Consider the following 27,325-nt stretch of genomic DNA (forward strand, 5'->3'; position numbering starts at 1 on the left):
AAGAAAGAATGTTATGTTGGGATCGATTATGTTTTATCGTAAGTGTTTGGATGTTGAACTATTTTTACCGATTTCGATCTCATTGTATTATTGTGATGATATTATTATGGTTGACTGTACAAAGGTGTAAACTAGCCTAGATCTATGGTCTAGATCTTGATCTAGAATCTAGATATCTAGTCTATATATCTAGATTCTAACAAAATCTAAGTTATCAAGTTATTTTCAGTCCAATTTGAGGAGCAATAAATTGTAAGTAGATCTAGATCTAGATCTAATATCTAGATCTAGATTTAGATGTTGGTTTGTTTGTTTTGTACTTTTTGAGATGATCAACTTTGCTTGGTAACTCCCCCTTTGCGATCATGTGACTTCGTTGTTTTGTTTCCATTCTCTCGTCTTGGACTGCCGAATGTTATCATCTGTTTGTGATAGGCCTAGGCCTACACACTGGCTGTGATGTTTGTTATCGCGGCTGTGTAGTAGATCTATGTGAAACGACAACGAATTTTTGTTTTGAAAGGTGATTAGAGAATAAATCTAGGATCTGCCCGAGACTCCTTGCCTTAGCCTTCCAGATATGTAGAATCTAGATCTAGAATCTAGATCTAGAATCTAGATCTATATCTAGAATCTAGATCTAGATAATCTAGAATCTAGATCTAGACAGTCTAGAGTCTAGGCATAGATCTGAAGACTGAGTTGTGCTTGCTAACTGTTGTTCTTTTCGCTGCTTCTGTTCAGATAATAATAGACATGACATCGAACTCATCATGGATTCATGGGTATGCATGAATAGTAAACTAGATCTAGAATCTAGATCCATGCCTACCTAGATTCTACTTTACATACATATGATAAATAAAGTCAGTAGAAACTGATGATAGAGGCATAGATCTATAGATCTAGATCTATATTAGATACCAAGACTACCTACTACAATAGAGTGTAGAAACTGATGATAGAGACATCGAAGTGGCTAGCTAGTCTAGCCGTTTTTTTAAAGTGCGGCTAGACTGCCAGTACTTAGATCTCATTAGACTTAGATCTTGATCTAGTTAATTATTCAGGTTTAAATAGTGCAAGTCAGTAAAGTAAGACACCTTTTGGTTTTGTCTGAAATACAAATCTATTAAATCTATTTGTGGTGGCCGAATTTTGCTATTCAAAAGGCTTTTTAATGGCTGCATCGATCGACATGCGGTTTTCGCCAAAAAATCCTCTAAAATATTCTCCAGATCATGGCGCCCTTGCTTGGTTTTTTCAGTTTTGAGACAGTTTTGCTGCAAAAAGCTAAATTTCTTTATTTCGCTGATCGCTTTTGAAGTCCGACGCTTCTGTCTCTGTAATTTTAGAAAATCCGGAAGTGATATTTCGCGAGGCGCATTTTGTTTTGAGAGTATAGATCTAGACCTAATTTTTTGCGTCTCTCTCAATATTTATTTCCCCATTCCAGTAGAGTGTAAATATAGTAGGCCAATGACTTTTAGCTTATATTAAAGCACTGATCATCCCTTTCATCGAAAGGGGGCCCAGGTACTTTCTATTAGGCTTTGCCAACTAAACGTTTCATTTACAATTCAGCCATCAAGTATGGCTAGCCTGATAATCTAGCCTACGGCTCATCAAGTACGGCTAGCCTGATAATCTAGCCTACGGCTAGCCAAGAAGTCTATACATACGGCTAGCCAAGAAGTCTAGCCGTACTTAGGCCCTATTAACATTAGAAAACAGGCAGGAGGTTTAAAATACATGCACTGTCATTAAGGCACCTCATGGTTTCGTCTGAAATACAAATACTTTAGGTACTGCAAACTAAAAATTTATTTACAGTTCAGTAGGCCTTTTTTATGGTCAATCTAGCCTTCATATTAAGAAAGTACGGCTAGCCTCTTCCTAGAGGCATACCAAAGTCATTTAAGATTATATATAGGCAGGCGTATCTCGACAACATTGACCAATATAAATACAGTGGAGTCCACTTATAACGAGTCCTGAAATAGCGAGAAGTCTGTTATAAAGACTCTCTTGTAAAACTTCGTTTTTTTTCCTTTTTTTATCTTTGTATAAAATACTGCTATAACACAATCAGATAGTTATAAATATATTGCGGAATATTGCTGCTGCTGTGCACAGCGCATAGGCTATTTATACATGTAAAACCTCGCCTGTTGAGAGACTGAATTGCTGATGATCAAGCGAAACAAAGAATGGGAGAGCCCATGTGTGCCAACATTGAAGGCCGGAGCAAATGAGTGGGGAGGGTGTGGCAATGCGCAGACAAGCTATTGTGAAGCAGAGCGCATCGCGTGATAGGCCAGCCTAGTCTAGATTATCTAGGCCTACCATGCGTCTCACTTCTCCGATGCGAGGATGGAGAGGTCACCCTGATGTGTGACATGCGCAAGCAGACGGAATGCACCACAGGGTGTGGTGGGGTGGGGGAAAACACAGTGGGCGAGTTAGCCAAGAGAACTCTTTCTGATCGCCAACGCCGAGCTGTCAACATTACTAATGCTAGAGAAGGAAACCTGATTCGATTTTTGATCAAATAAGACCAAGAGGTCATGTTGGGCAAAATCATCATCAGGGGTGAGAAAAAAAAAAACCCAAAAATATATGTACAACCAAATTCATACACTAGGCCTACTTTATTATAAATTTCCTTTGAATTTATTACTGGATCCCTTATGTAACAAGAATCCTGCTATAACTGAAATTTTGTACCAGTCCCCCCCTCTCGTTATAACAGGATTCCACTGTAATCATAAAAACTTTAGTATCCTAGTGTAAAAAACTTTGCACTTTCTTGAACGCAAAATTGTCAGATGGAGTCAAGTCAAGCCAAGGCCAAGTGCTAAGCAAGACCAAAAGACTGCAATTAGCTTATTTCAGACATTTTGAGGGTGGGTTCTCTTTCTTGGTTTCTTCCACTTCTAATGTTTTTCGGAAGTCTGCACAGTTGTGTGGGCATAATACTATAGGGGGTGCCCATAAACGCGATCAGGTCGGGTCGTTTTCTGATGATTTCAGTGCACTCTACAAAACCCCGCCGCGATTGTACCTGACGACGTGGAAGTTAAAGTAGAGAAACATTTTACTTCAGTGGCTTCAAGTCTAGTGCTCCTTTCCGCCGTTCCCAGTTGCAGTGCTGCGGCAGCCTGGAATCCCATAAAAACATTGGGTTACTTCGATAACTTTCTATTATTTTCTTTAAGTGGATGGACTCCATTATTGTTGTCAATTGTTAATGGTATTTCACGCGGAAATGCGCGACCTTGACAGCACAGCATCGGTGGCCTAGTGGTTAGGCTCTCGGACTCGCAACCGTAAGGTCGTGGGTTCGAATCCCATCAAGGGTCCGACGTTGTGTCCTTGGGAAAGGCACTTTACACGAATTTTCCTCACTTCACCCAGGTGGGAATGGGTACCCGGCTACAGACAGCGAAAGATCTTGTCAGTTTGTTAGTGTTTGAGCGCTTAATCGGCTGCTCGCACTGTATGCTTCCTGGGAAGCTGAGAATGTTTCGGACTGTTCTATGGTCTGCTGGGGTAATAATATAGTGTAAAGCGCATAGAGCCTGCTGCTGAGCGGGGATATGCGCTATACAAATGCTATCTATTATTATTATTATTACCTGACTCAGCCTTGTTGTGATTGGCTGCAAACCGCCTGATCATGCGACTCGCAGGCCTGAAAACAAATGGATTCGTTTTTGAAGGTCACCGACCGAGTCGATCGGTTTGTGCCACGATGGCTGCTTTGCGCCCTCAATTTAGCTAGCTCCGATTACCAAATCGACCTGACCTGACCCGACCACGCTAGTGGGCACCCTTTCAAGGAAGAGGCTAGTCGTACTTAAGGACGTCAAGACTGGCAGGCTAGCCGTACTTAATGATGGCTAGACTGAGAAAAAGCTCAAAATACTGTTGTAAATAAAATCTTAGATTGTATCTAAAAAAGTATTATTTGAGACAAAACCAAAAGGTGCCTCTTACTATTACTGACATCGTGCATATTTTAAACATGAATAATAATTATTTAACTAATGGGACTTGTGTACTCAACATTTTCCTTTACAAACACTAAGTCAGTGTGTCAAAGATTGGTTTGGTTCATATTTCATGAATTTTGTTGATTTTTCATTCTCCGTGCGTTTTACTGTTTATTGATGGGTGGCCATTATTGAGGGACAATGGGACAATATTATTGACACTTGGTGTATATTCATCTATGATATTTCTTACTTCTTAGTTGAAAAGGAGAATGTTGAAAATGTATTATTTGGAATCACATTTCATTCCAAATGATAAAGAAACAAATGAACTAGTCATCTGAAAAAGAGCAAGTGTCACTTATGACACATGGCGTCATCAATTCCCCAGGTGTTTAAATTTCTTGGGGGGTTTTTTCCAGGGAAATTTCATCCATTATTATTTTCTTTGTTACACTTCTATTGAACTATAATACTGCTTATTTGATCAAGGAAGGTTAATTTCAAGAGAAACAAAGGGTAGTTTGTCGTCATTTGTCATAATTGACCCCAGATCCCCATATAGGACACATGTTTTATTCCACAATCCTGGAGCCAAGGTTTTTAAGAAACTGCTTCCTACGTTTCTCCCTAGGAAGAGTTTTTAGTTTTAGTAAGTGTTTTACGGCACTTGCAACACAATAAGGTGATATAAGTGCCGAAGATTAGAGGTGTTACAAGAGAGTAACAAACACAAAAAAGAAGCAGGGGAGATAAAGACAATAGACGTTTGATAGGAAAGAAGAAGCAAACCACACCAGAGCACCCGCCAACCACCCTTCCTAGGAAGAAGACATTTCCCTTTTAGGAGATTTAAGTTTGAACCTTGTCATTATCAAGTTTCATCTGTGTCAGTCTCAGCTTCCAATTTTGTTTTATTGCGTTTTGTAACTGTCTCATTAGTAATTATTCAAGTTTTAAATACATGATGCCTGTCAGTTTGAGGCACCTTTTGGTTTCGTCACAAATACAAATTAATATACTTTAGGTTACTACAAACTAAAATTTTATTTACAAATTCAGCAATTTTTTTCTTTTTGTCAGTTTAGTCATCATTAAGTATGGCTAGCCTGCCTTTCTAGCCGTCCTTATATGTATGGCTAGCTACTTCAATATTATAATTTGTATTGTAGGAAAAGTCTAGATCCAGAGAGAAATGGATGCAGCTCACATATTTTGGTATTCCGAGGCAAAGTACAGTATATCATCAACTATTGGGTGGTCATCTAGTCTTATATAATTTTCCATCCCTGCCAAATTCATTATTATTTTACTCATGGACCCGTCTCATGCTCAGTATTCTAAGGCTCTTTTCTTGTTCATTTGTATCCACTGTACGTGAATTTTGACTTAATATTATATATCCACCACAAATTATTCATTTTTGAGAGATATATATTCTTATACGAACTATATTACTGTTATAATTATTACAAGGACTAATTGTGTAGTAATTTTAACTTGATCTTAACAATGTGGGGGGGTTTCCCACCTGACTAAAAAAAAATCTGAGGGGTTTCAGCAGGGGAATGATTTCTGGCCTAATTTGATATTTTGCAATTATGTTTGATATTTTCTTGAATTGATTTGCAAGGGTTTTAGCGACTATATGTGTGTGTTCTGCAGCTAAAATTACGGCAGTTTAACCCCTACGTGCGGGTCTAAAAGTAAAAATTTACCTCAAATTCAAATGACAACGGAGCCCATCAATGCATAGAGGGCTGCCACTGTTACCATTGCATACACACCTTAGACCAGTGCTTGCCAACCTGAATAACATTGCCTACTAATGGGAGGTGGGGATCACTTGAATAGTAAACTCTGATGTACTGCCTTGCAGTAGAAAAGTTGCCTTCTTAGGCAGTGACCAATTAAAATGGGGAAAAAAATGGACCATTCCTTCTGAGGATCCTTCCATAGAAGGTCACAAGCTGAAGACTGCTTCAAGGCCCATTCAAATGTTACTGACTGGTCAACTTACAGTGGGAGAGACCAGAAACCTTGCCTTCGCAAAGCTCTGGTCAGCGATTAGTTGATTCATAGGACAGGCAAACAATAACCAGGGGCGGTTTGTTAACTGGGCAAGACCGGCGGTGCCGGTCAGATTTTTGTCAACTGAACTGTTGACTAAAGGTTTATTGCTGATGACGATTTTCATTCAGTTTTAAGTAAATCCAAACAAACATGTATCAACATTCAAAAACACCTTGCCGATTTGAAGGCGCTCAAATAGACAAGTGGGATTCACTGCTGTTTTTTCGCGACATAACCTCATTCCTTCACGTTTGTTATCGCGCCGGTTCGTAACTTTAAATCGTCTCCCATCAAACCGTCACGTCGTGGAACTTCGTACTACGTACACACAAATACATGGCGGGCTTGGCTAAGGCCTAGCGATGACGTCAGTCCCATGGACAAATCCATCGTCAGTCCATAGAAGGATTAGAGTATCCCTTAATTGCCAGATTGGCCTCTTTGTAGCTTACAAAATTAAGAATGAGACTGTCTTGAGCAGCACAGACACTTGTATTATTTTATCAGCAAAACATGTATTTATCATTCAGCCTTTCTCTAACTACTATCAGATTAATCAGAACATTTATTGTCAGCATGGCACTACTCTTTTTTGTTTATTGACTTTTTAACCACCTATAGTTCCTGTTTGACATATACTCATCGTTTTCTCCCCACTAATAACTTACCTGGCCCATAGGAGTCTGGCCGGCGGAGGGAGGAATCGTCTAGTGAAGATATATAAGGACAATTTTAACGAGGAGCGTAGGCACTCAGCTGTCAGAGTCTGGGCCGAAAACCCCCTCCCTTCCCTCCCCTTTTCAACCCTCACCCCAGCTAGACACCAAGTTCTATAATTAGAATTTGACACACTTCCCCACTTTGTTACAACACAGTGTTCAGTTCTGAGAACTGAGAAGTGCGATGAAGTACATTTGATGATATAATGATCGGAAACGTGTGTGCTTTGTCCAGCTTTGTATAGCATCTGATTGTAGACTTCATCTGCTTGGGACAGCGTCACTGATACAGTAGCAATTGACTTTTTGTCATCATACAGGACAGTTCTTATTACATATATTTAACGGGTTCAATGCAGGTCAATATTTTGTATGGGGGCGTAGAAAGTACGAGTAAAGTACTGTACTGGAGGCCAGGACCAGCGATTTATTGCTTCTCACTTTCAGTTTGTTTTCTAGCTTAGACTCAAGTAGTGTGTTTCATTTTCTGTGCCGATCAAGTGAGTTTCTATTAATCTCAGGAACTTCCATCTTACATTATTCATAATATTGTTTATTGACGCTACCGCATATTTTAGCTCTTTCACATTATATTACAATGTTTACTGTGGTGTGTGTGTGCGTGTGTGAGTGGGGGAGGGGGTGGGGATGGCGAAAGTAGGGGTATAAAATAAGGAGAGAGAGAGAGAGAGAGAGAGAGAGAGAGAGAGAGAGAGAGAGAGAGAGAAAGAGCGAGAGAGCATTTGTGTGTGTGCGTGCGTGTGTGTTTGTGTGTGCGTGTGCGTGTGTGTGTGTGTGTGTGTGTGTTGTGAAGGATGGGGGCGGGGCGGGAAAATAGTCGACGTGAATGACCGCCGGTCAGTTCTATAAACCACGAGCCGCCACTGACAATAACGACAGGTGAATGGATTGTAAAGGCTTTTAACCACAGCGTCAGGGGTCAGTAAATGATTTATGGCTATGTTGGGCAATGAGAGATTTGTGTGGCCATCTTGGAAGTTGTTATCGGGAGCTGTCGGTTGATGAAATTAAATAGTGGCAAATTTTTGCCTGAAATTGATGTTGGGGTTTTGTTTTTTTGTTAAACTAGGACTAAGCAATTTTAAATTTATGAAAAAACAGCTGCAATAAACAACCCCATACTCAAAAAGTATTCCATTTCGTGTCACAGGTTCCGCTCTAAGAACAACTTTTTACATTTGGTAGGAGGTTGGCCGGTGCTCTAGTGTTGTTTGCTCCTTTTTTTCCTCTATCAAATATCTATCCTGATCCTTATCTATCCTCCTGTTTTTCCCTTTGTTACTCTCTTGTAACACCTCTAATATATGATCTCTTTTAAGTACAAGGGGGCTATCCCAGAAAATGCTGTTTTGAGAAAATCGAAGGTAAAGTTTTTGAACCCTTATTCAGTTTCTTTAAAAGACAAGGAGAGTTTTCTCAATAATCAAACAAATAAACTCACCAATGAAACCAAACTTCTCATATAGGTAAGGCAATTCCCACTTTTGTTGTAGGTCAAGATTTCTGGAAACCCCCCAAATCTGGGTTAGTTCGCCTGTCCTTAAAAGCGACCATATATATTCGGCCCTTATATGACCTAATTGTGTTGCAAGCGCCATATAAAAGTGGCTTACTAAAACAAAAAAAATGATTTTTACATTTGTCGTAATAGTTTTGTTCTGATTGTGAATAGAAACAGTGTTTAGAGAGAATGAGAAAACGAATGCACTTTTGATCAGGCTCTTTTTTTTTTTTGTATCCAAAGATTCTTTTTAATGAATAAGTGACGACTAATCCATGGTTTGCCACTATCTCTAAAATCATCATGTAGCATAACTTGTTCTCTCCTGTACTACCTTTTTATATAAATTAATCCACAACATGGTATTAAGGTAAGTTGTCTGGGGTGGAAACCTTTCTAAATTGGAAGCCTCTCGAGTCTAGAGGCAGAATGTCTCAACTTTCCTCGTAATAAATTTCTCTCTCCTGAACTTATAATAAATGATATTTTAAAAACGACAATAATGGTAATAATTAATAGTGTTTATGATTGGCTTTTCTGTTGAAAAAAAAATACTCTTATGTGCATTATAATATTCAAAGAGACCATAAATTAACATTTCTTCACAGACATGTGCATTATGAATAATGATCCTGAGCTTGGCAATGAGGATGTGAGCCCTAAAATCTGTAGAATGCAATGGAAATTCATTGTCACAAGAAAACTACTGGAATGGCCATAGACAAACAATACAATTTTTGTTCTCTCCCCCTTTGCATGTGATGACATAATAGGCTTCTGTTTATGTCGGTATCACGTTCCATAATAGCACCCAAGTTCTCACTATCAGAAAAACCATGTGTAACTATCTATTGATCCACCCTGGTAACTTTGTTCAATTCAGGAACAGATGTTATAGATTTGCTCCCAATATGTCATTCTCCTAAAATTTTGTTTATTTTAGTGTTTCGTCTTCTCAGAATGAGCGCAGTTTTGTTTCCCTATGGTTTCAATTTCTAATGAATCATAGGATGGTTATTAAGTTTTAAAAAAGTCAGCGGTTTACCATAGGGAAAGGAGGAGAAAGGAGTAGTGGGGGTTGATATTTCTTTTTCCCTGAAAACTTATTATTCTCCTGGCAAGAAATACATCCAAAGGAAAATAGATTGTTTATTGTTGATTAGTATAGTGCCATGGAATTTAATGCTTCGGATCTGGTTGCACTTGACATAGGGGTCTATAATTTCATTCTGATGACTCATGTTTAAAATTTTGTCACTGGTCAGATAGTGTAAGAAGAAACAGACAACAATTCAAATGTTTCAAGATTCAAAATTTAATAATACTATGATTATATAATGTGCTTGAACCTGTTTGGTTATTCAGTTTGGTAGACAACCCTAGATTCCACTGTGGTCACAGCTATTGATTTCAAAGTGAAGGAAGATTCTTGTAATTTAATTGAGTTGTTCTTCTTTCTTTAAGTGTTGTTAAGATTAAGAACCCTTTTACATATAGAGTTTTATAACATTTTGAAAAATTATTAAAATTTGAGCTTTTCATTGGAAGTGTGTTTGTTAGTTAAAAATTACAGTGTTGAGATGCAGATATGAACTAACTCAGGAAAAAAGAGCACTATTTTTTGTCACAAACTTAATGAAGATAAGTGCAGAGGAAAACAAATCAGCGTACAGTAAAGCGGATTCACTTTAAGACATTCTGATCTGTGTATTGTTTTGGGTTTTTTTCTCTGTCTTTTAGAGTCAATTCAAGGTAGGTGTTATTGTTTTGTTGGTCATGAAAGTAAGTTTAATTATAGTATTTCTTTGTCAGATTATTTGAAACACAGAACCTCCAATTTTCTGTCCTCTTGCGATAGACCTGAGTTAAGTGGGTGAAAAGGTAAAGAATCCCCAAGCAACCCATGTTCGTGAATCACTTTTGGGGTTTTGATCTCGTTGCAGTTTGGCAAAATAGAGAGTTACCACACACCTAAAAATGCTCATAAGATATATTGCTTTTAGAGAAAACTGATTAGCTCTAAGATTTGGAAGTATGAGAAAAGGAGTTTTTTTACTAGGTTTTTTTTTTTTTTTTGGGGGGGGGGGGTGTTTTTGATAAGTTAAAAGCCAAGAACTGGGGGCTTGTCAACATTTTCACCAGGTCACATTTTATTTGTGCTCAAGTAGGCTTACTCAGGGAAAACGTTTGCCATCTGGGTCTTTTTATGATTTCTTCATCTCTCCAGCTGGACTCTGTGAGTCATAAGTACAAAGGGCTGAGTCACATGCTCTGCTCCCTCTGGTCACATGCTGTGTGTTTATTGACCTGTATCTAGAGTAAGCAAAGATTTTCTTCATTGCTGGCTAATATTTGGTAAAGATGGCCTATATGTGAAAACAATAAGTATGAGAGATTGCAAATCATTTTGGTTAACCAAAAAAAAAGAAAGAAAGAAAAGAAAAAATGAATTACAGAAGAGACAACAATGTGATTCTTGACCCTTGGATTTATGTTGAAGTGTTATGGTTCTTGTGCTGATGTTTATGTGATTATCATGACTGCTAGATGGCTTACTTTGTTTTCAGCTCTGCTATACCCCTTAGAAACTGATAAACATAATAAATGTGATGATGATGAAGTCAAATTAGTTAGTGCCTACCCCAGTGTACCCACAGCTATTGTCTCTTTACATAAATCAAAGAGGGAAACAATCTGTGAAAAAAAATTAAAAAGCGCAACATGTACATATCATGTACATTTGAAAAAAGCTTGACCGTGCAGGTGTCAGTACCCTAAAAGTTCTTTTGTATATTATATCATTTTTTAAAATTCAAAGACGCTCCTCTTATGCAGTTGCGGGCGCCATAAAACCCTATACTACAACTACTACAAAGATGCTCCTGTCAAGCTAAATGAAATACTCCTTCGTGGATCTGCTATTTGTCTGTTCTGCCTGTGAGATGTTTGATAGCACATTGCTAATCTCTACCGACATACCTGTTATGAGTAAAGTTGGTTCAGGTCATATAAATTAATTCATGTAGATAATGAAGTTGTCCTATATTTCATCATAAGAGCTAGTTTATCAACTTTTCAATGATAACGTCCCATCTTGATCTCCAAGTGGCCAGTAAATGATAATGCTGGAATTTAAGTATGGGTCGGTTTACAGCTTAAGTCATAGACTTGAGGGTGACTTGACTAGATAAACTCCTTGTCCTTGTAATTATAACATTCAAACTATTTGTTTGTCCTTCATTTTTTAGAATTTTATCAAAAAGACGCTGAAAGAATCTTACCCATTTTTTTTTGACTGAGGTTGTACTATCTCTTTTCTCAACATTTGATTTCAATCTGTTTCTGTTTGTCAATTTTATTTGTAAAGGTCAAAGGGCAAGTTCATGTGAGCCATCCTGATAGTATCTTGGTTTTTTATTTTGTGAAATATCTCTATAGAGATAGAGGAGTAGGTGTACTAGTTCTTTCTTGGATCATTCACCTGTGTTGAGGGTTCTAGTTGCATCTCAAAAGGTCTTATTTCATTACTATCCTATAAAATATGCAGCAGTTGGAAATCAGTTTTGTTTTCATGTTTTAGATCAGTTTTATTGAATTCTAATAAAATTTTGTGTAATTTCACTTTTTGGATGTTTTTATTGGTTCATTATTTTAATGATTTGCTTTAGCGTTACACTTGGTAGTAACTTGTGATATTTTGCCTCTTGAGAAGTGCTGGACACTCATATATGTGTATGTATAACCTCAATCTGTTTTACTTCTAAGTTTGAAATTCTACTCTCATTTTCAGAATATTCTGATGTGAAAGGACTTGACTGGTTCTCCTGTGGATATTCTCTGTCAGTGCAAAATGGAGTGGATAAATGTTGTGAATACTACAGTGGCCCCACACAACACGACAACACCCCTACCCCAGTCACACTCGTATCCTGATTATGTTGGCTACATATGCTCCCTTATTGCTGTACTAATGTATGGCAGTAACTTTGTACCCGTAAAGAAGTTTGTCACCGGAGATGGTTAGTTAGTTGAAAACTGGACTGAACTTTCTTTTGTCATTTAAATCCTTTTTTTAAGTTAGTAACATACATCAGTTTTTGGAAATTTTTATTTGCTTACTTTAGTTCACATATATATATATATTATAGCATATAAAAGTAAACAAATAAAAATTTATATCGTAGAGTAGAGGAGATGGAAAAGTGATGCAGTACAGTTATAATGAAGAACATGGAAGTATAATGTTGCGAAGTATAAAGTGTGTTTATCACACATCAGGGCTTAACGTTTACCTATGTTTTATTGTGATAAGGAGGAATGGGGGATGATCCAGCAAAGTTTGATGTATTACACATCAGAGTTAAGGATGCATGAACAGTCAAACCTGTTCTATCATTCACCTGTACAAACAATCATTTCCCACTTCCCCCCTTGCGTCTCTCTCTCTCTCTCTCTCTCTCTCTCTCTCTCTCTCTCTCTCTCTCTCTCTCTCTCTCTCTCTCTCTCTCTCTCTCTCTCTCTCTCTCTCTCTCTCTCTCTCTCTCTCTCTCTCTCTCTCTCTCTCTCTCTCACCCCCCCTCTCTCTCTCTCTCTCTCCCCCACCCTCTCTCTCTCTCTCTGCCCCTTCCCTATATATATCTAGATGTGAGGCATCCTGGTGAAATCAGGCGCTTGTTAAAATAATAAAATGAAAGAAAGCAGTATTTTTCCGTCTGTAGGACAATTTTTATTGATTATGATTTTTCATTTTTTGGGCTCAATGCCTTTACTTTATGTCCTGTTAAGAACACATGTCTAGGCCGATTTTCTTGAATAACAATGATCAAAGTCACACAAATGTAAATTCACAGTTTACACGATAGCTCTCAAGCTTTGGAAGACACCAAACAGTGGTGGTCATTTTCTAGTTAATTTGACCTCTTCTACAAGGCAAACCCTAACCCCTTTAAGTGCGAATAAGTTGACTTCCGTGCATGATAGATAGGTTGGGTTTTTTTTACATCAAAAGTAAGGCAGATGAACCTGAACAAGCTTTAGGATGATACCAATAAACCCACATATCCAAAAACTGAGTGTTGCACCTGATTTCAAAGTTTCATGACATACACATGCACGTATGCACGCAGACACACACACACACACACACACACACACACACACACACACACACACACACACTACACACACACACATATGTGAGGCATTAAGGTGAAACCAGGCTTTCGTCATAATACTGAAATCGAAGAAAACGGCATGTCTCTACCGGGTTGGCAATTTTTATTGAATTTTTGTTTTTTGACTCAACACCTTTTATTTTATTTAAAAACACATTCCTGTTTGGATTTTATTGAAAAGCGTTGCTTAATGGCCAAAGAAAAAAGTAAATTTTTGTTTTCTAAGAACTCTCAAACTAGAAGCTCGTAAAATTTGGTGGCCTTTTTCTGGATACTTTTTGTTGTATTAACCTCCACTCATTGTGTCAGTTGCCAGGTTGTCAGTAGAAAGCCAACACATAATGCTACAATTTTACCTCTGAAACCAGGTGACACCCCCCCCCCCCCCCCCCCCCCCCCCCTCTTCTTCAATCGGAAATATTTCGACTTCTTTTCAAGATAGATGAGTATTTTTGCTTGGAATGCAAGGCAAATGAACAAGCTTTTACCCCTTCACTGCTATGGCGACTGAGGACTCAAGTCTCCTCTTAACGTAGATGCATATTTAATATGTCAAAGTCAGATAATGCAGAATTTAGAAAGGGCTTTAAATCTGTATGCTGCATAAGTGGGTAGTGCACGGCTTTTCCCCTTCCTTGCCAGGCCCAAGTCGGTCTCTCTGGTTGGACTGTATTAATAAGCGTCTTGGACAACTTTGACTGTATATATGTTTAATTTTACTTTGATTAAAGGTTTTGGTGGGTGGTTGGGGGGTGATGTGATGTGGTCTACTCCTTCTTTCCTATTAAACATCTATGTACTTATCTCTCCTCCTTCTTTTTTGTGTTTGTTACTCTCTTGTAACACCTCTAATCTTCGGCACTTATATGACCGTAATGTGTTGCAAGTGCTGTAATATTCTTACTAAAACTAATGAAAAAACATTTACTAAAACGTAACTAGGGGTACATTCTTTTTTCCTCTTTATACTGTTGTAAAAATCTTCACCTTAATTATTTGACCTTTGTTATTCTAATTATATGCCACCCGCTCCCCACAGGTATGTTCTTCCAGTATGTTCTGTGCAGTGGTATCTTCCTGGTTGGAATTGTGGTTCAGCTTGTGCAGAACTCCACTTTCTACCCCCTGGTTATGCTTGGAGGTTTTATCTGGGCCACTGGTAAGTTCTATACTGTTTCATTTTCCTTTATCCTTTCATTGTGGGTGGTTGGAAGGTGCCCCTGGGGGTTTCCAACTTCTTGTCTTGATCCTTGCTGTTTCTGTCTGTCTACTTTTCTTTTTCTTTTGCGCAAAGTGATATGACCATTATTTTGTCTATGAGCTTCTCTATTCAAACAAAACTTAAGTCAGCTTTTTAGTCAAATGTTTTAAGGCATCAGGAGTTTAATGGTTATAGGGTGTCTGGCTCGTAACCAAAGGTCCATAGGTTCGAACCTTGTGTCCTTGGGAAAGGCGTTTAATATGACTTTTCCTCACTTCTCTCAGGTGGGAGTGAGTACCCGGCTGTAGACAGTCAAAGATCTTGTCAGTTTATTTGTGTTTGAGCGCTTAGCTGGCTTATTGTACTGCAATCTTCCCAAGGAAGCTGAGAACGTTTCTGAGTGTTCTGGGGTCTACTGGATTAATAGAACTAGTAAAGGGCATAGCATGCTGTAGAGTGTGGATATGTGCTTTATTCATGCAGTTATTATTATCATTATTATTATTGTTATTGTTATTCATGCTGACGCTTTTTTATTTAATGATTGCTTGAACTAGAAACATTATTATCTGCTAAATAATTGACAGTCCCTCATGATGAGGTTTTGTCGCAGCATAGATACACAGTCAGGCGTGGAATAACTCGAAACATGTAAATGTGTTCAATGCATCCACAATTCGGGTAAATCCATAAAACACACAAATTATGAGAAATTGAAGGAAATCAAGGGAAATAACTGTGACTAACAGATTTACTATGGCGGATTTGCGGCACACAGCTTTTTGCTGGTGTTAGCCTCATCCTCACTGCCTTTGTGATAACTGATAACTGTGCTGATCCTTTGTGGTGATATCTCCTAAAAGGATAATTCGAATGAGTGAACCATATTCTTTAGATGAAATGGGTCATTTCTCTATGTTCTTGACTTCTGGGATGTGGGTAGTTGGGGGGTGCCCCTGGTAGATCTTATAATATTTTTTTCACCTTTGTTGTTTCTGCTGTTTGTTTTACTTTCCCTCCTCTTATTAGCTATAATTGTGTCAATGTTGTTGTCTCCACTCAGGCGAACAACCATAAACTGACTGCTAGTACCAATTTTGGAAAAATGATATTGTAGCAATGTTTTCAGTTTTCTCTTGTATCATTCATTGTACAGGCAACTTGTGTGTGGTACCCGTTTTTAAAACGATTGGAATGGGACTGGGAATGAGCATTTGGGGCACATTTGCCCTGGTGGCTGGATGGGCCAGTGGGAAGTAAGTATCCTAATGTCAGAGAGAACACTGTAGGCTATAAAAAGCTTGCATGAGTGAAGAAGTGCTAAAAATATTTTGCACAGTTTTGCTGATACACAGCGAGAATGCAAAAGAGACTGTGGGGATATATTTTATAGTGCTTTCTCGCTTACATTAGCTTTTTTGTAACAGAACATTCTCCACGTACTCTTGTTAACTCTGTTTTACCATATGAATTCTATAAATTGTGATGTGGGTTTATGTGTGCATACCTGCGTTATGAATGTACATGCTTGGTTATGATTTTACTTGAAAGTCAAAATTTTCATAGCTGAATTTTTTTTATGAGAGGGAAATTTGCTGTTTGCCATATACAGTCAAGCACAGGTCTTTCAAAACTCTTCAGCTATCGACAGATATTTGTACAGATAGATTGTATTTGTCATTGCAGCAATGAAGGTGACCTTTTGTTGTGTTTTCTATGAGGTAAGTGTCCAAAGGTTTTCTTATAAAGTAAATAGAAGTTTGAACTCATTTTTAGATTTGGCTGAATATTTGTCACTCTTTTTCAGATTTGGCTGGTTTGGGAATAAGGACGATGTAATAAGTAACCCTGCTATGAACTATGGAGGGGTCGGCTTGGCGTTTGGAAGTATTCTGCTTTATGTAATGGTGAAAAATGAAGTCAGCGGTTCCACAGAGATGGAGATAATTGTCACTGAGGAGGAAACTTCTCCTCTCATTTCTGGACCAGTAAGTAAGGGGTTTGGGTTAGAATTTTTTTTTTTTTTAGACGAGGCAGCATACTTTATCCTCAGAGTCATGGCATGTCCACCTTGCAAATAACAAGATGCAGATTTGTGCCCTTACACAAGAATTTACACCCCACTCAATGTGACAAGGTTCAGTGAATAAACGTTACATCAGTGTGGCAATAAGAAAATAGGGAAACATGTTTTCTAAATTCGAAATTGCTTGTTAACTTTGTGTTAAAAGTAATGTATAATGGTGGAAGTCCTCTTTTTACTAGTCTTTGAGTGCATCTTATTGTTGAACTGCTTTGAAGTTACATGCTTTTTCTAGCCTACCAGATCTTGCAAAATGTTGTTGTCATTATCTTGTAGAAATAGCCTTCTTCAAGAACTGTAAACTAAATAATTCCACGTAAATTCTTTTGATATTTTGATGTTAGGTAAAAATTTGCATACTGTGTGAGGTCTGGAAAATTGCCTGAAACAAAATAAGGGAACAAAAACAAAGGATCAGACTTTTTTCATATTAAAAAAAGATTGGTTTTTAAATCAGCAGGTGGGTAATGGTTCCAGTACTGCTTTTTGGAAAGCACGTCAGTGTGTTTGTCCTGGGACGTTGAAAAAGATAACCCTCCCATAACACCCAAATGTTCTTTGAGATTTATTCTAACTTATCATCTGGTCATAATTCAATTATCTAAGTAATTTTTAGAACATTTTAAAAAAAACTGCTTCCCTTATTCAGTTTTGTGACTTGATCAAAAATGAAAGTTAAAATAACGAGAAAAAAACCTTGCTAAATCGAAGATACAAAACAAGTTATAGACATTTGTACTATACCAATGACTAGAATCATGAAATAGATGGCGAGAGCTGGTTTTCAGATGCAGTGGTGCCCCCACGGTTGCCCCAACCACAGGAAAGAAGCAGAAGAAGCAGAAGAATGACTAGAAACGTGAAAAACTATCGTAGGCAATTATGTTAAGAGTGTGACGAAATGACAAAAAAAGTTCTGGAATAGTGTGAGAATTTCTGAATAGATGAAGCAGACTGTGACTGTGGCTTGTTCTGCTGTTGATTAATTGGCTAGCCACAGTAGTGTTTGATATCGACTCCTTCAAGCTGAGCATGTCCTTCTTTGTGTAATGGTTAGGCTCTTTGCCATCAAAGGCAGAGGACATGAGCTTGACTCCTGAATGCAGAAGATCATTTTATTAAATGTCTTTGTCCGTCTGCTGGGATACTTTAATTCCGCTCAGGCTGGGTTAGGCTAGGTTAGCCGTGATGTATCCAACTTTCAAAGTAAATTAAATTTTTTGTCGTAAAGCAGCGTAAGTCAGAACAGCTTAACGGCAAGCTGCTGCTGCTGCAAAAAGATGCTGAAATCTGTGATTATTTTGCCATTATCTTTCTCATACAGCAATCTTCAATAAATGAGTCGCAAAGGTCGACTCCAGCCTCTCGCAATGGTGATGATGTTCTTGTCTTCAACAAGTTGGCAGTAAGTGCACTTGATGACCTTTGTTATTCCAGTGGTGCATGTATTTGCTGAAAGAGCAAAAATAACCTTCAATGTTGTGTCCCGTCAATCTTCTTCTCATACCGCAGACATATCAGGTGATTCCATAAATGGACAATGATATTGTATATGTCTATATTTTATTTTCCATTATTTCAGACTTTTGACCAATTTATTCGACCCACTTCAAGATGATAACCTCTTTTTAAAACTCTGTTTGGAGAGCACACAAAAACTTGAGCAGAAATAATATGTTGAATAAACTGGCAAACCAAGGGAGTTTGTTGTGAAGTTCTTTTATGAGTATAGGGGGAGGCATGACTATCATAACTATGAGTCAAGGCTTACAGTACTGACAATAACTTTATCCTTGTTTATTTTATGCCCTCTTTGATTATATTCTGTGTGATGTGGTGAAAAGAAAAAGAGACTAAGGAGCCTGACAGAATGTTGCTTATTTGAAAGGGGGTTTTTTTTTGGGGGGGGGAGGGGGTGAGTGCCTGTCCCTCTTCAGGCTGTTATCTGTGAGAGTTGCAACATGTGGTTAACGGAAAGCTCAGAACCACAGTGAAAGAGCAATGGGGGTGTTTGATTGCTCGGACAAGATGATGACTTTACTGTTATGTTTCAAAATTTGAAAATGCCTAACACTTGGCTCCCACGAGACGCTGATCGGTAACCTATGTAGGAATGATTTCCCTGTAAACATGTGCGATTGCTTCAGTTGCAACTTCCTCCCTGAATGGATTGTGGCCTTTGAGCTCTGAAGCCAGTTTGTTTGCTATGATTAGAGTGTAAATTCTTTAAAATTGTCGAGTGCACCTATTTCGAGCGTTGCTTTACAGTGTCATTATGATGAGGATGAAGGTGATGAATGTGCTCATGGTTTTAGCTTCATTTCTGACACTTATTTCAATGAACACGTTCGATATTTGGCACTGTGCACCCTGTGTCGATGAAAGTGTTAATTACAAAATATTGAGTAGATGGTCAGTGTTGCAATCAGAAATGGCTGTGGTATATGCAAGTGCTTTGTACTCTGTTCAGAGTGTGTTGCACATTGTTCTGAGTGTGTTTTTCACAGTTCAGATTGTGTTGCACCTTGTTCAGAGTGTGTTGTACATTGTTCATAGTGTGTTGTTCACAGATCAGACAGAGTGTGTTGTTCACAGATCTGATTGTGTTGCACATTGTTCAGAGTGTGTTGTTCGCAGATCAGACAGAGTGTGTTGCACATTGTTCAGAGTGTGTTGTTCACAGATCAGAGTGTGTTTTGCACATTGTTCAGAGTGTGTTGTTCACAGATCAGAGTGTGTTGTTCACAGATCAGAGTGTGTTGCACATTGTTCAGAGTGTATTGTTCACAGATCAGACAGAGTGTGTTGCACATTGTTCAGAGTGTGTTGCACATTGTTCAGAGTGTGTTGTTCACAGTTCAGAGTGTGTTTTGCACTGTTCTGAGAATGCTGTAGGCCTACACTACAGAATGCATTGTACACTGTTCAGAGTGTGTTGTTGTTCAGAGAGTGCTGGTCCCTGTTCAGAGTGTGTTGCAGGTTGTTCAGTTCTATCCTTCTTATTAGGATGGAATCCAGAGAATGCCAATGTCCAAATTGTGGATGTTTCCAAGACTCTTTATCACATTCCGTAGTCTTTTAAAAGGAATTCGTAAAGCATATTTTCTGTGGAGAGTTTATAATCCCTCATTTATATTTTGAAAAGTAAATATTTTGGTTTTCAATAATGACTGATGTGTATTTATTTTTAAAAGTTTACCCCAAACTTGTACATAATGATACAGCCATGGTGAGTTGAAGTTAGCAGCATGTGGCTGCGTTTCCATATGGGTGTAGAATTCATTGGAGTAATTTTTATTCTGACTTTAATTTACTGATGCAACTGTAGTTTCCTTTACTCGTCTTTATCTGTCTTGTTTTGTTACAGTTGATTTACAATCATGTTTGCTGTCTGTTGTTAACAAAGAAGTGTGAGACTACTATATTTCTTGTCTCATCTTTTTTCTAAATTTAGAATGATGCAAAGAAATCTGGTAACGGCAACGGAAACGATGAGGATGATGAGCAGGATGACCGCATGTGGATTGAAGATTTGTCTCCCATGTTGAAGCGAATAATGTAAGTGATTGCAAACTGATTGGGTTGTTTTTTTTTATTGAATTTTTTTTTTGAACCTGTTGTTTTTGTTTGTGTAGGCAAATATGGGTACAGCTATTTTCAATGTTATGTTCTTTTTTTTCTAATTTTAGAAAGTAGTTACAGATATGTGTTGTAAATAATGCTTGATGGAAAGAAGATCTGGCAGGAAAACTGTTGTTACTTTACTTATTAGTCAATGTTTCTTTAGAACGACAAACACAATGTATATTTCAACAGAATTGAAGAAAGCCCCATCCTAAATAGATAAGTCTTTGTGCTGATTTTTATCTTATTGCTCCTTTTTAAAAACTAAGAACTAATGATGTTTTACTCACTATTTTATTATTCTTCATGATAATTTTTCTTTATTACTTCTGATTATGAAATAATAACTTCATCATGACCTGGTTTCTGTAGCGTAGCAGTGTCATTCATAACACTCTTCACAGTAATGAAAGAATGTGAGCTGAATAAATCAGCTCTGAATTGTGTTAAAGAAATCTAATGCTGCTTCTTACATCTTTATTACATGCAGAAGACATAAGGAGTGGACTCCCGTGTGGGGAGGTTGTTTTTTTATTTATTGAGTGTCTCCATCTATCTGCTAAGTCGTTGTATCCCTCTTTGCCCGTGTTGGCCCTTGAAGGCTGTATGGAAACAGCCCTTCTCTAAATTACCTAAATAGTGTCGATGGAGGCATAATACTGCTGCAATTACGTAATTACATTAATTCGCCATATTTGTCTTTTTCAGAGGCACAGGGTTGTCCATTTTTTCTGGTTTCATGTACGGCATCAACTTTACTCCAGCCATACACGTGCAGGACAATGTACAAGGCGCCAGCAAGAATGGTTTGTGCTTTATGCTGTAACCTCATTAGTGCCCACTCAGAACCACATATAGATGGCGCTATTCTCTTATAGTTTAACTGATTTCTTTTAAAATTTTAACATGCAAAATAGCAATTTCTAATTTGAATGATGAGAAAAGACACCAGAGGTAGCCCACATAACTGTAATACTATTTTTTGTTCATTCTATCTCCTTGATTTTTCAATCGACCATAGCAGTGGCTTAAGATAAGAAAAGAGTTGATCTATTTTGTCCATTTACACGGTTAGAGAATAACAGTATCATCGATATGTAGTTCTGTGCATTTTTTTTTCTTTTTTGTGCTTGTAGTATTTATTATTTTGCAGAATAAGACTCAAGTTTTTTATTTGGGAAAAGTAGGTTCTGGTCTAAAACTGTCTATAACTTGTGAAAAAGCACATTGTGTTCTATATGGTATTGGTTCAGCCTATCTGTATCCACATAAAGCTTTTTTTAGAAGCTTAGCCTCCAAAATGAATGTATCTGATAGGACTGACCAAAGTGGGTCGAGGGCGTAGAGACCTTCTCAAACAATGGTAGATGATGATAGCCTCATTGGTGATTTAAACAATAGTGAACTGTGCTATAACTCAGCATTATACCAAATAAGGTATCAGTCAGCTTCATACGTTGTTTATAATGCAAGACAGTTGTTGTAATTTAATGTTCATTTGCAGACACTGGTATTTTGTTTCTTTCCTTTTACACTTATATCCAAGTCACTAGTTCGTAGTCCTTTCTTCTTTTCTCATTACTCTTAGCACTTGTGGTGGGTGAGATCTCTATAGATTTTTGTCTTTCTTCTCTTGCATTCCTACAAAAGGCAAACTTTTTCAGTACACCCCTCAGTTTGGACATGAAATAGGTTGTTTTACTGGTTCTTAGTATTGTGCTGATGAAATTTTCGAAACTCCAATTTGAATGCTGTCGAAGACTTCTAGTTGATTGTCTTTTTTAAATTAAAGAAATGGTCTTTCTATATTATGTTTGAGAAAGAGTTGAAAGTCTTAGTGAAATTTTAACTACAACAATAACAAATCTTATGCACATACAGAATATGCAGAATTTTGCAAGCCCCTCATTGCACTTTTTGTTGCATCTAGGTCCATGTCGCTGGCTGCTTGTTTCCTTTGATGACATGACAGATTGCTCTTTTGGTGGTCGAGGTCTCCATAGGTTTTAGTCTTTTGGCACAGGAGATCTTTCGAAACGCAAACTTTCTTCATTGTTTTTTTTAAATTGGATCTTACCCTATTATCCTTACGTTCACAGTTCCCTTTTTTTCTGAACCCTAACTCACTGCACACACACACCCAAACACACTTGTCTTAAAATTTGGTGAATTTAACATATGTAAAGAGTGTTGTACTTCTTGTTTCTTCATTTTGCAGGGTTGGATTATGTCTTTGCCCACTTTTGCGGCATCTATATGTCCAGCTCCATATACTTTTACATCTATTGTGCTGTAAAAAAGAACAAACCCAAGGTAAGGAAAATGGATGATTCAATATATATCAATATATCCCTCAATTTGAAAAGGTAATTTAGAAATGAAAAAGTGAGACTGGGGGGTGGGGGTGGTATTGTATTGTTTCTTAGCTTTTTTGTGATGACATTTTACCTTAAAGTAACATGCTTGAAAATACTTCTAGGAAGTCAATGTCAGTGCTGTCCAAGACGTCTATTAATTTGATAGTTGTTTTTTTCTGTTAACTCAAGATGTGGTGTTTTCGTATATAGCCTACATGTCATGTATATCTGAAGAAGAGTTGACAGTCTCACAGAAGACCTAACAATGACAGTAAAACTGTTATCTATAAACAGAAAGTATATCGAATTTTGTAGGCCTCACATGTGACTGTCATAGTATTTTCCTTTTATAATGCTCTTGTCTGTTTCAGTATAAATTTTGAATTGTATGTTACATACCTTTCATTACATAGTGGTTTATACCTTGTTTCTATGGAGAATTTTTTCACACAAGTGTACCTAAACATAATCCTCCGAGGCATTGTGCCTAGTATCACCTCTGTGTCTTGGGTTTGCCTATTTTTCTGTTGAATTTGACTTGTATTTTACATGCATTTTACCATGCACAGTCAAACTTGCTCTGGAGGTTACTTGTCCAAGATAATGACCTGTTCAAATGGCCACTTCCCACTCCACACCCCCCCCCCCCCCCCCCCACAAATACATTTGTTTTTAAGGGGTGGTGCTGCAGTTAGAAAAGCCCGTTTGGGGCCAAATGACACAAACTGAGATAATTACACTTTAAGATTCCTGGACATGTCCTGAACAATATCTAGAAAGTACACACGCCTCCCTGCACCCTAAAGTGGTGTTTGGGGGATTTAAAAGCGTACGGTCAAGTCTCTTTTAGAGAAAATATTTTCCAATTTTGTCCAAAAATAAGCATCCTATTTTTTTCACGGTTGGTACTATTTTTCTGCTCTATTTCAAACTCCATTTCAATAAAACTTTCACAGAATGTTGTTACCATACAAATTGAGCTTTTTCTAAGGGGAATTAATGATAGATGCGTTGGTTTTTAATCTGTGAGCTTGAAAAACTAGATTTTTCCAGGTTTTCCATTAATTCGCTAGAGCTGGATTTGAAAGTGCCATAAAATAAAAACTAAAGTAGATATAAAAAATTCCTCTTACAGAATGTTTTATCTTTGTCTTATAAGTGTGCATGCTAAGTATGAACCTAATCTGTTTGTAAATAAGTTTAGAAAATTGTATGTCATTATGTCTCTAAAATCCAATAGGGCCGCCGTTTCCATGGTAATCGAATCAGTGATTTCTTTTTTCACAACCGCTAACGAATCTCCATTGCTATATAATCGTCCACACCAAATATAAGCTCCATAGGAGTGGTATTAGCTAAGATAGACTTATTCTGCAGCACCCCCTCTTAAAGTGTAATGACACTGTCCAAGACATCCACCTTTGTAAAATAACCAGTTTTCTCCTTGACCATTGTGGTCATCAAGGGCAATGTACAAGTTCATATTATTTTTTTAAAATATTTTTTTGGGTAAGTGTTTTACGGCGCTGGCAACTGCATAAGGTCATATAAGCATGCGGGACACGTTAAACATTTTCAGTTGGTAGGGAATTTTGAATTTTGCCCGGGTGGCAGGCGAAGCCTTCTCTTATCGATTTTAGACCACCAAGGGATCTTTAACTTGTGCAACTTGCACACGAGACTTCCAAGATTTTTTGCCCTTGTCCGAGAAGGCTAGGTGTAGATCTTTCCTACCAGAAGATCAGGAGTGTGGCTGAAAGACAGCAGTAAGGAGCCAAGGAGTAGCAGTAGAAAGGCTTAAAAAGAGTCAGGAGCCCAAAGGAGGGGGCAAAAGAGGTGACAGAGTGGGGGGCAGAAAATGGAGACAAAAGTAGACGACAGAACGTTGCTAGAGAGCTGGAAATGAGATGAAAGGAGACAATTTTAGAGAAGAAAATGTTTTTCTAGCTACCCGGATTCGAACCCGGGACCTTTGACTGAGGGGCGAATACCTAAACCTCTAGGCCACGAGAGCCCCCTAATTTTGTTTTTACTGGCACTGTACTGATATTTGTCTCATACAGGTGTACCCAAAGGTGATCCTGCCTGGCATTGTGTCTGGCATCATGTGGGGTATCGCCACAGCTTCCTGGTACATTGCCAACGCCACTTTGTCGGAATCTGTCACTTTCCCCATCATAAGCACAGCCCCTGCTGCCATAGCCTCACTTTTCTGGGGCGTCGTTGTCTTTCATGAGATCAAGGTGAGTGTGCAGTTGGTTTTGCCTCCTCTGGCCCCTGCTTCTTTTCTCTTTTTAAATTGTTTCTTCTGTCCTTTTGTTAACTTTTTTTTCCATCTTGTAAATAATAATTATGAATTTCACTTGTACAGTACAATTCCATTAAGAAAATGCCCAATGCACTTACAATAATACTAAGAACACATTTACCATACAGTTTCAGTAGTGGTCCTTTCTCTCCATCTCTTTCTCCCCTCTCTCTCTTTCTTTTTCTCTCTCCTCTCTCTCTCTTTCTCTCTCTCTCTCTCTCTCTCTCTCTCTCTCTCTCTCTCTCTCTCTCTCTCTCTCTCTCTCCCACTCTGTCTTTCGAACAAACTTTCATTTATTCTTTTCTCATCATTCGAAGGGGGTGCACCATTACGGTGGTTGATGTTATGCCTTGCTATGGTAGGCATGTCCTTGATTAAATTCCCCAAAGTGTTCTTGGATTGCTGGGGAAATTCTAAGCTCTTGGCTCAATCTTATTTAGTCTGAAGTTCAATTAAGAGGTCTATCCATCTATCCTCTTAGAAATCCTCACTATGTTGAAATTGGTGTTATACAGTTGTTGCTTTTAGTCAGACAAAGAGGTTCATGTATGTCTGTAATGGTGGCGACAGCAAGCGCTGCGGTAACGTACTTTCTTTCAGATATGGGCATTCACTTTTGTGGGTTTAAAAAAAATGTTTTTACTATTTTTTATTTCATCACAACAGAAGAATTAGATGAGAGCATTTTATCAGACACAGATGAGATGTTGTTGTTATGAAGATCTCAGATGTGTGTAACTTTTATCTTTTTTGGAATTTTGTTGTTGTTGTTTTTCAGATGTTGCATATTTGGCTGTTTCTTATGAAAGTCAAGGACTGATTGGTCCTGTGGAGTTAACCTCTTATCAGTGATGACTTTGTTCTCCTAAGCTGTCCCTGATAAAATATTGCTATCCCTATGCTGACTCAGGGTGCACTACAAGTCATTGAACTCTTCATTAGAAAATTAATTTACTGGTTTACCAATACTTTTAATCTGATTTCAGTGTTCAAATATGTGATATGTAAAGAATGATAAGAATAATAGTATCAGTTACTGGATCATGTATGTACGGTAGTTAGAAATATTAATTTCATATCAGATGTCTTGAATCTTTTTCCCTTTTTCAGGGTTGTTGTTGTTATCAGTCCAGCAACAGCTGGGCTCCTGCCCTTCTGTCCAATGCCAATTAGTGCTAAGTGCGGGTTTACTGCAGTTCTTTTTTATTAAATTTTTTTTTTTTTTCAGGGAAAGCGAAACATTCTGATTCTGATTGCAGCATTTTGCATCATGAGTGGAGGTGCTGTTTTAGCCGGCCTGTCCAAGTAGGACACAAGGACTCAGATATGGCACAACAGATTCTATGTTATCTATATCGTTGGTGCATTTCGCTATCCGCGTATTGAGCATTCAGATACTTTCCAAAAAATTTTAAAAACCTTTTTTATTACTCTAGTACGCGTATTAGCCTCTTGATTTTTACAATTTATGTTTAAGTTGTCATGAACTATTGATGCTAGTTAAAATGTGTGAGCTGATTTTTAAGATTGTGCTCAGATCAAATGTCTTTATACCGTAGTTTTCAAATTTTGTTCCATACGTGGATAGCAAACTGCAATGAGGATAAATTGCTTTATTGAAATGTTTCTATGTAATTTGTTCACATTGGTGCAAAGCCGCCCTGGTGCTGTGATGAAATACTAACTCATTGAGATGGTGTGGGCCCCATGTGACCAGCAAATGTGTCAAAAAAGCTTTGCCTTTTTATACTCCCTTTACTGCCGTAAGCTGACAAAGCGCCCTTTTTTTTTATTCACTGCAGTTTCGAGATAAAGAAGTTTTTTGCCAGCATACCATTTAAAAAAGGCGCTCTCCTGAAAAGGGAATTCTAATTCATTCAAAAATTAGTTACAGCTTCACTTTGATTTTTTTGACACAAGTAGGATAACTGATCAGGCTTTTGATTTAGCAAATAAAAAAAATTTGGCACCAGAAATGAAAAAAGGGGTTTTGTCATCTTACAGCAGTTAACATTTTGCAGAAATTGAAATAAACTGCTCTGTTTTTGGGGGGGTCGTTTTTTTAAAATTTCTATGTATTTAAGTAATTTTTTTAAAGAAATTGTTCAATTTCGTTTCCTTATGAAAAAAGAGTGCTTGAAATTTGAGTGCTTATCTTTTTTGTTCATGTTTAGTATAATTATGAGTACTGCAAATAAAATTCTGTCTACGGCTTTTGCCCTTATTTCGGGATTGTACGCAATTTATATTTTTACACCTTACATTGTTG

At 37.7% G+C, this 27,325-nt stretch overlaps 1 protein-coding gene across 3 annotated transcripts; it reads left to right on the forward strand.

Moving 5' to 3' along the window:
• The first annotated feature begins 78 nt into the window (after positions 1-78).
• Positions 79-27,280, forward strand: LOC101853477 (transmembrane protein 144). Of its 3 annotated transcripts, none has more exons than XM_005104477.3 (11): positions 79-252; positions 12,100-12,328; positions 14,523-14,642; positions 15,841-15,940; positions 16,492-16,672; positions 18,092-18,172; positions 20,222-20,325; positions 21,100-21,197; positions 22,610-22,704; positions 24,812-24,991; positions 26,285-27,280. In XM_005104477.3, exons 2-11 carry the CDS (start codon positions 12,160-12,162, stop codon positions 26,363-26,365), a joined length of 1,209 nt encoding a protein of 402 aa, XP_005104534.1. In that variant the 5' UTR covers positions 79-252; positions 12,100-12,159; the 3' UTR covers positions 26,366-27,280. The 3 variants fall into 3 exon arrangements, with proteins under 3 accessions (XP_005104534.1, XP_035827242.1, XP_005104536.1); XM_005104479.3 differs by lacking the exon at positions 79-252 and adding an exon at positions 322-523; XM_035971349.1 differs by lacking the exons at positions 79-252; positions 18,092-18,172 and adding an exon at positions 319-523.
• Positions 27,281-27,325: the final 45 nt, after the last annotated feature.

Source organism: Aplysia californica, unplaced genomic scaffold (assembly GCF_000002075.1).
Source record: "Aplysia californica isolate F4 #8 unplaced genomic scaffold, AplCal3.0 scaffold00421, whole genome shotgun sequence".
In the NCBI taxonomy this organism is placed as follows: Eukaryota; Metazoa; Mollusca; class Gastropoda; order Aplysiida; family Aplysiidae; genus Aplysia; species Aplysia californica.

Coding starts and splice junctions, on each gene's coding strand:
- LOC101853477 (XM_005104477.3), top strand. CDS start 12,160: ATGGAGTGGATAAATGTTGTGAATACTACAGTGGCCCCACACAACACG. Junction 15,941..16,491: donor GCTGGATGGGCCAGTGGGAA/GTAAGTATCCTA, acceptor ACTCTTTTTCAG/ATTTGGCTGGTTTGGGAATA. Junction 22,705..24,811: donor TAAAAAAGAACAAACCCAAG/GTAAGGAAAATG, acceptor TGTCTCATACAG/GTGTACCCAAAGGTGATCCT.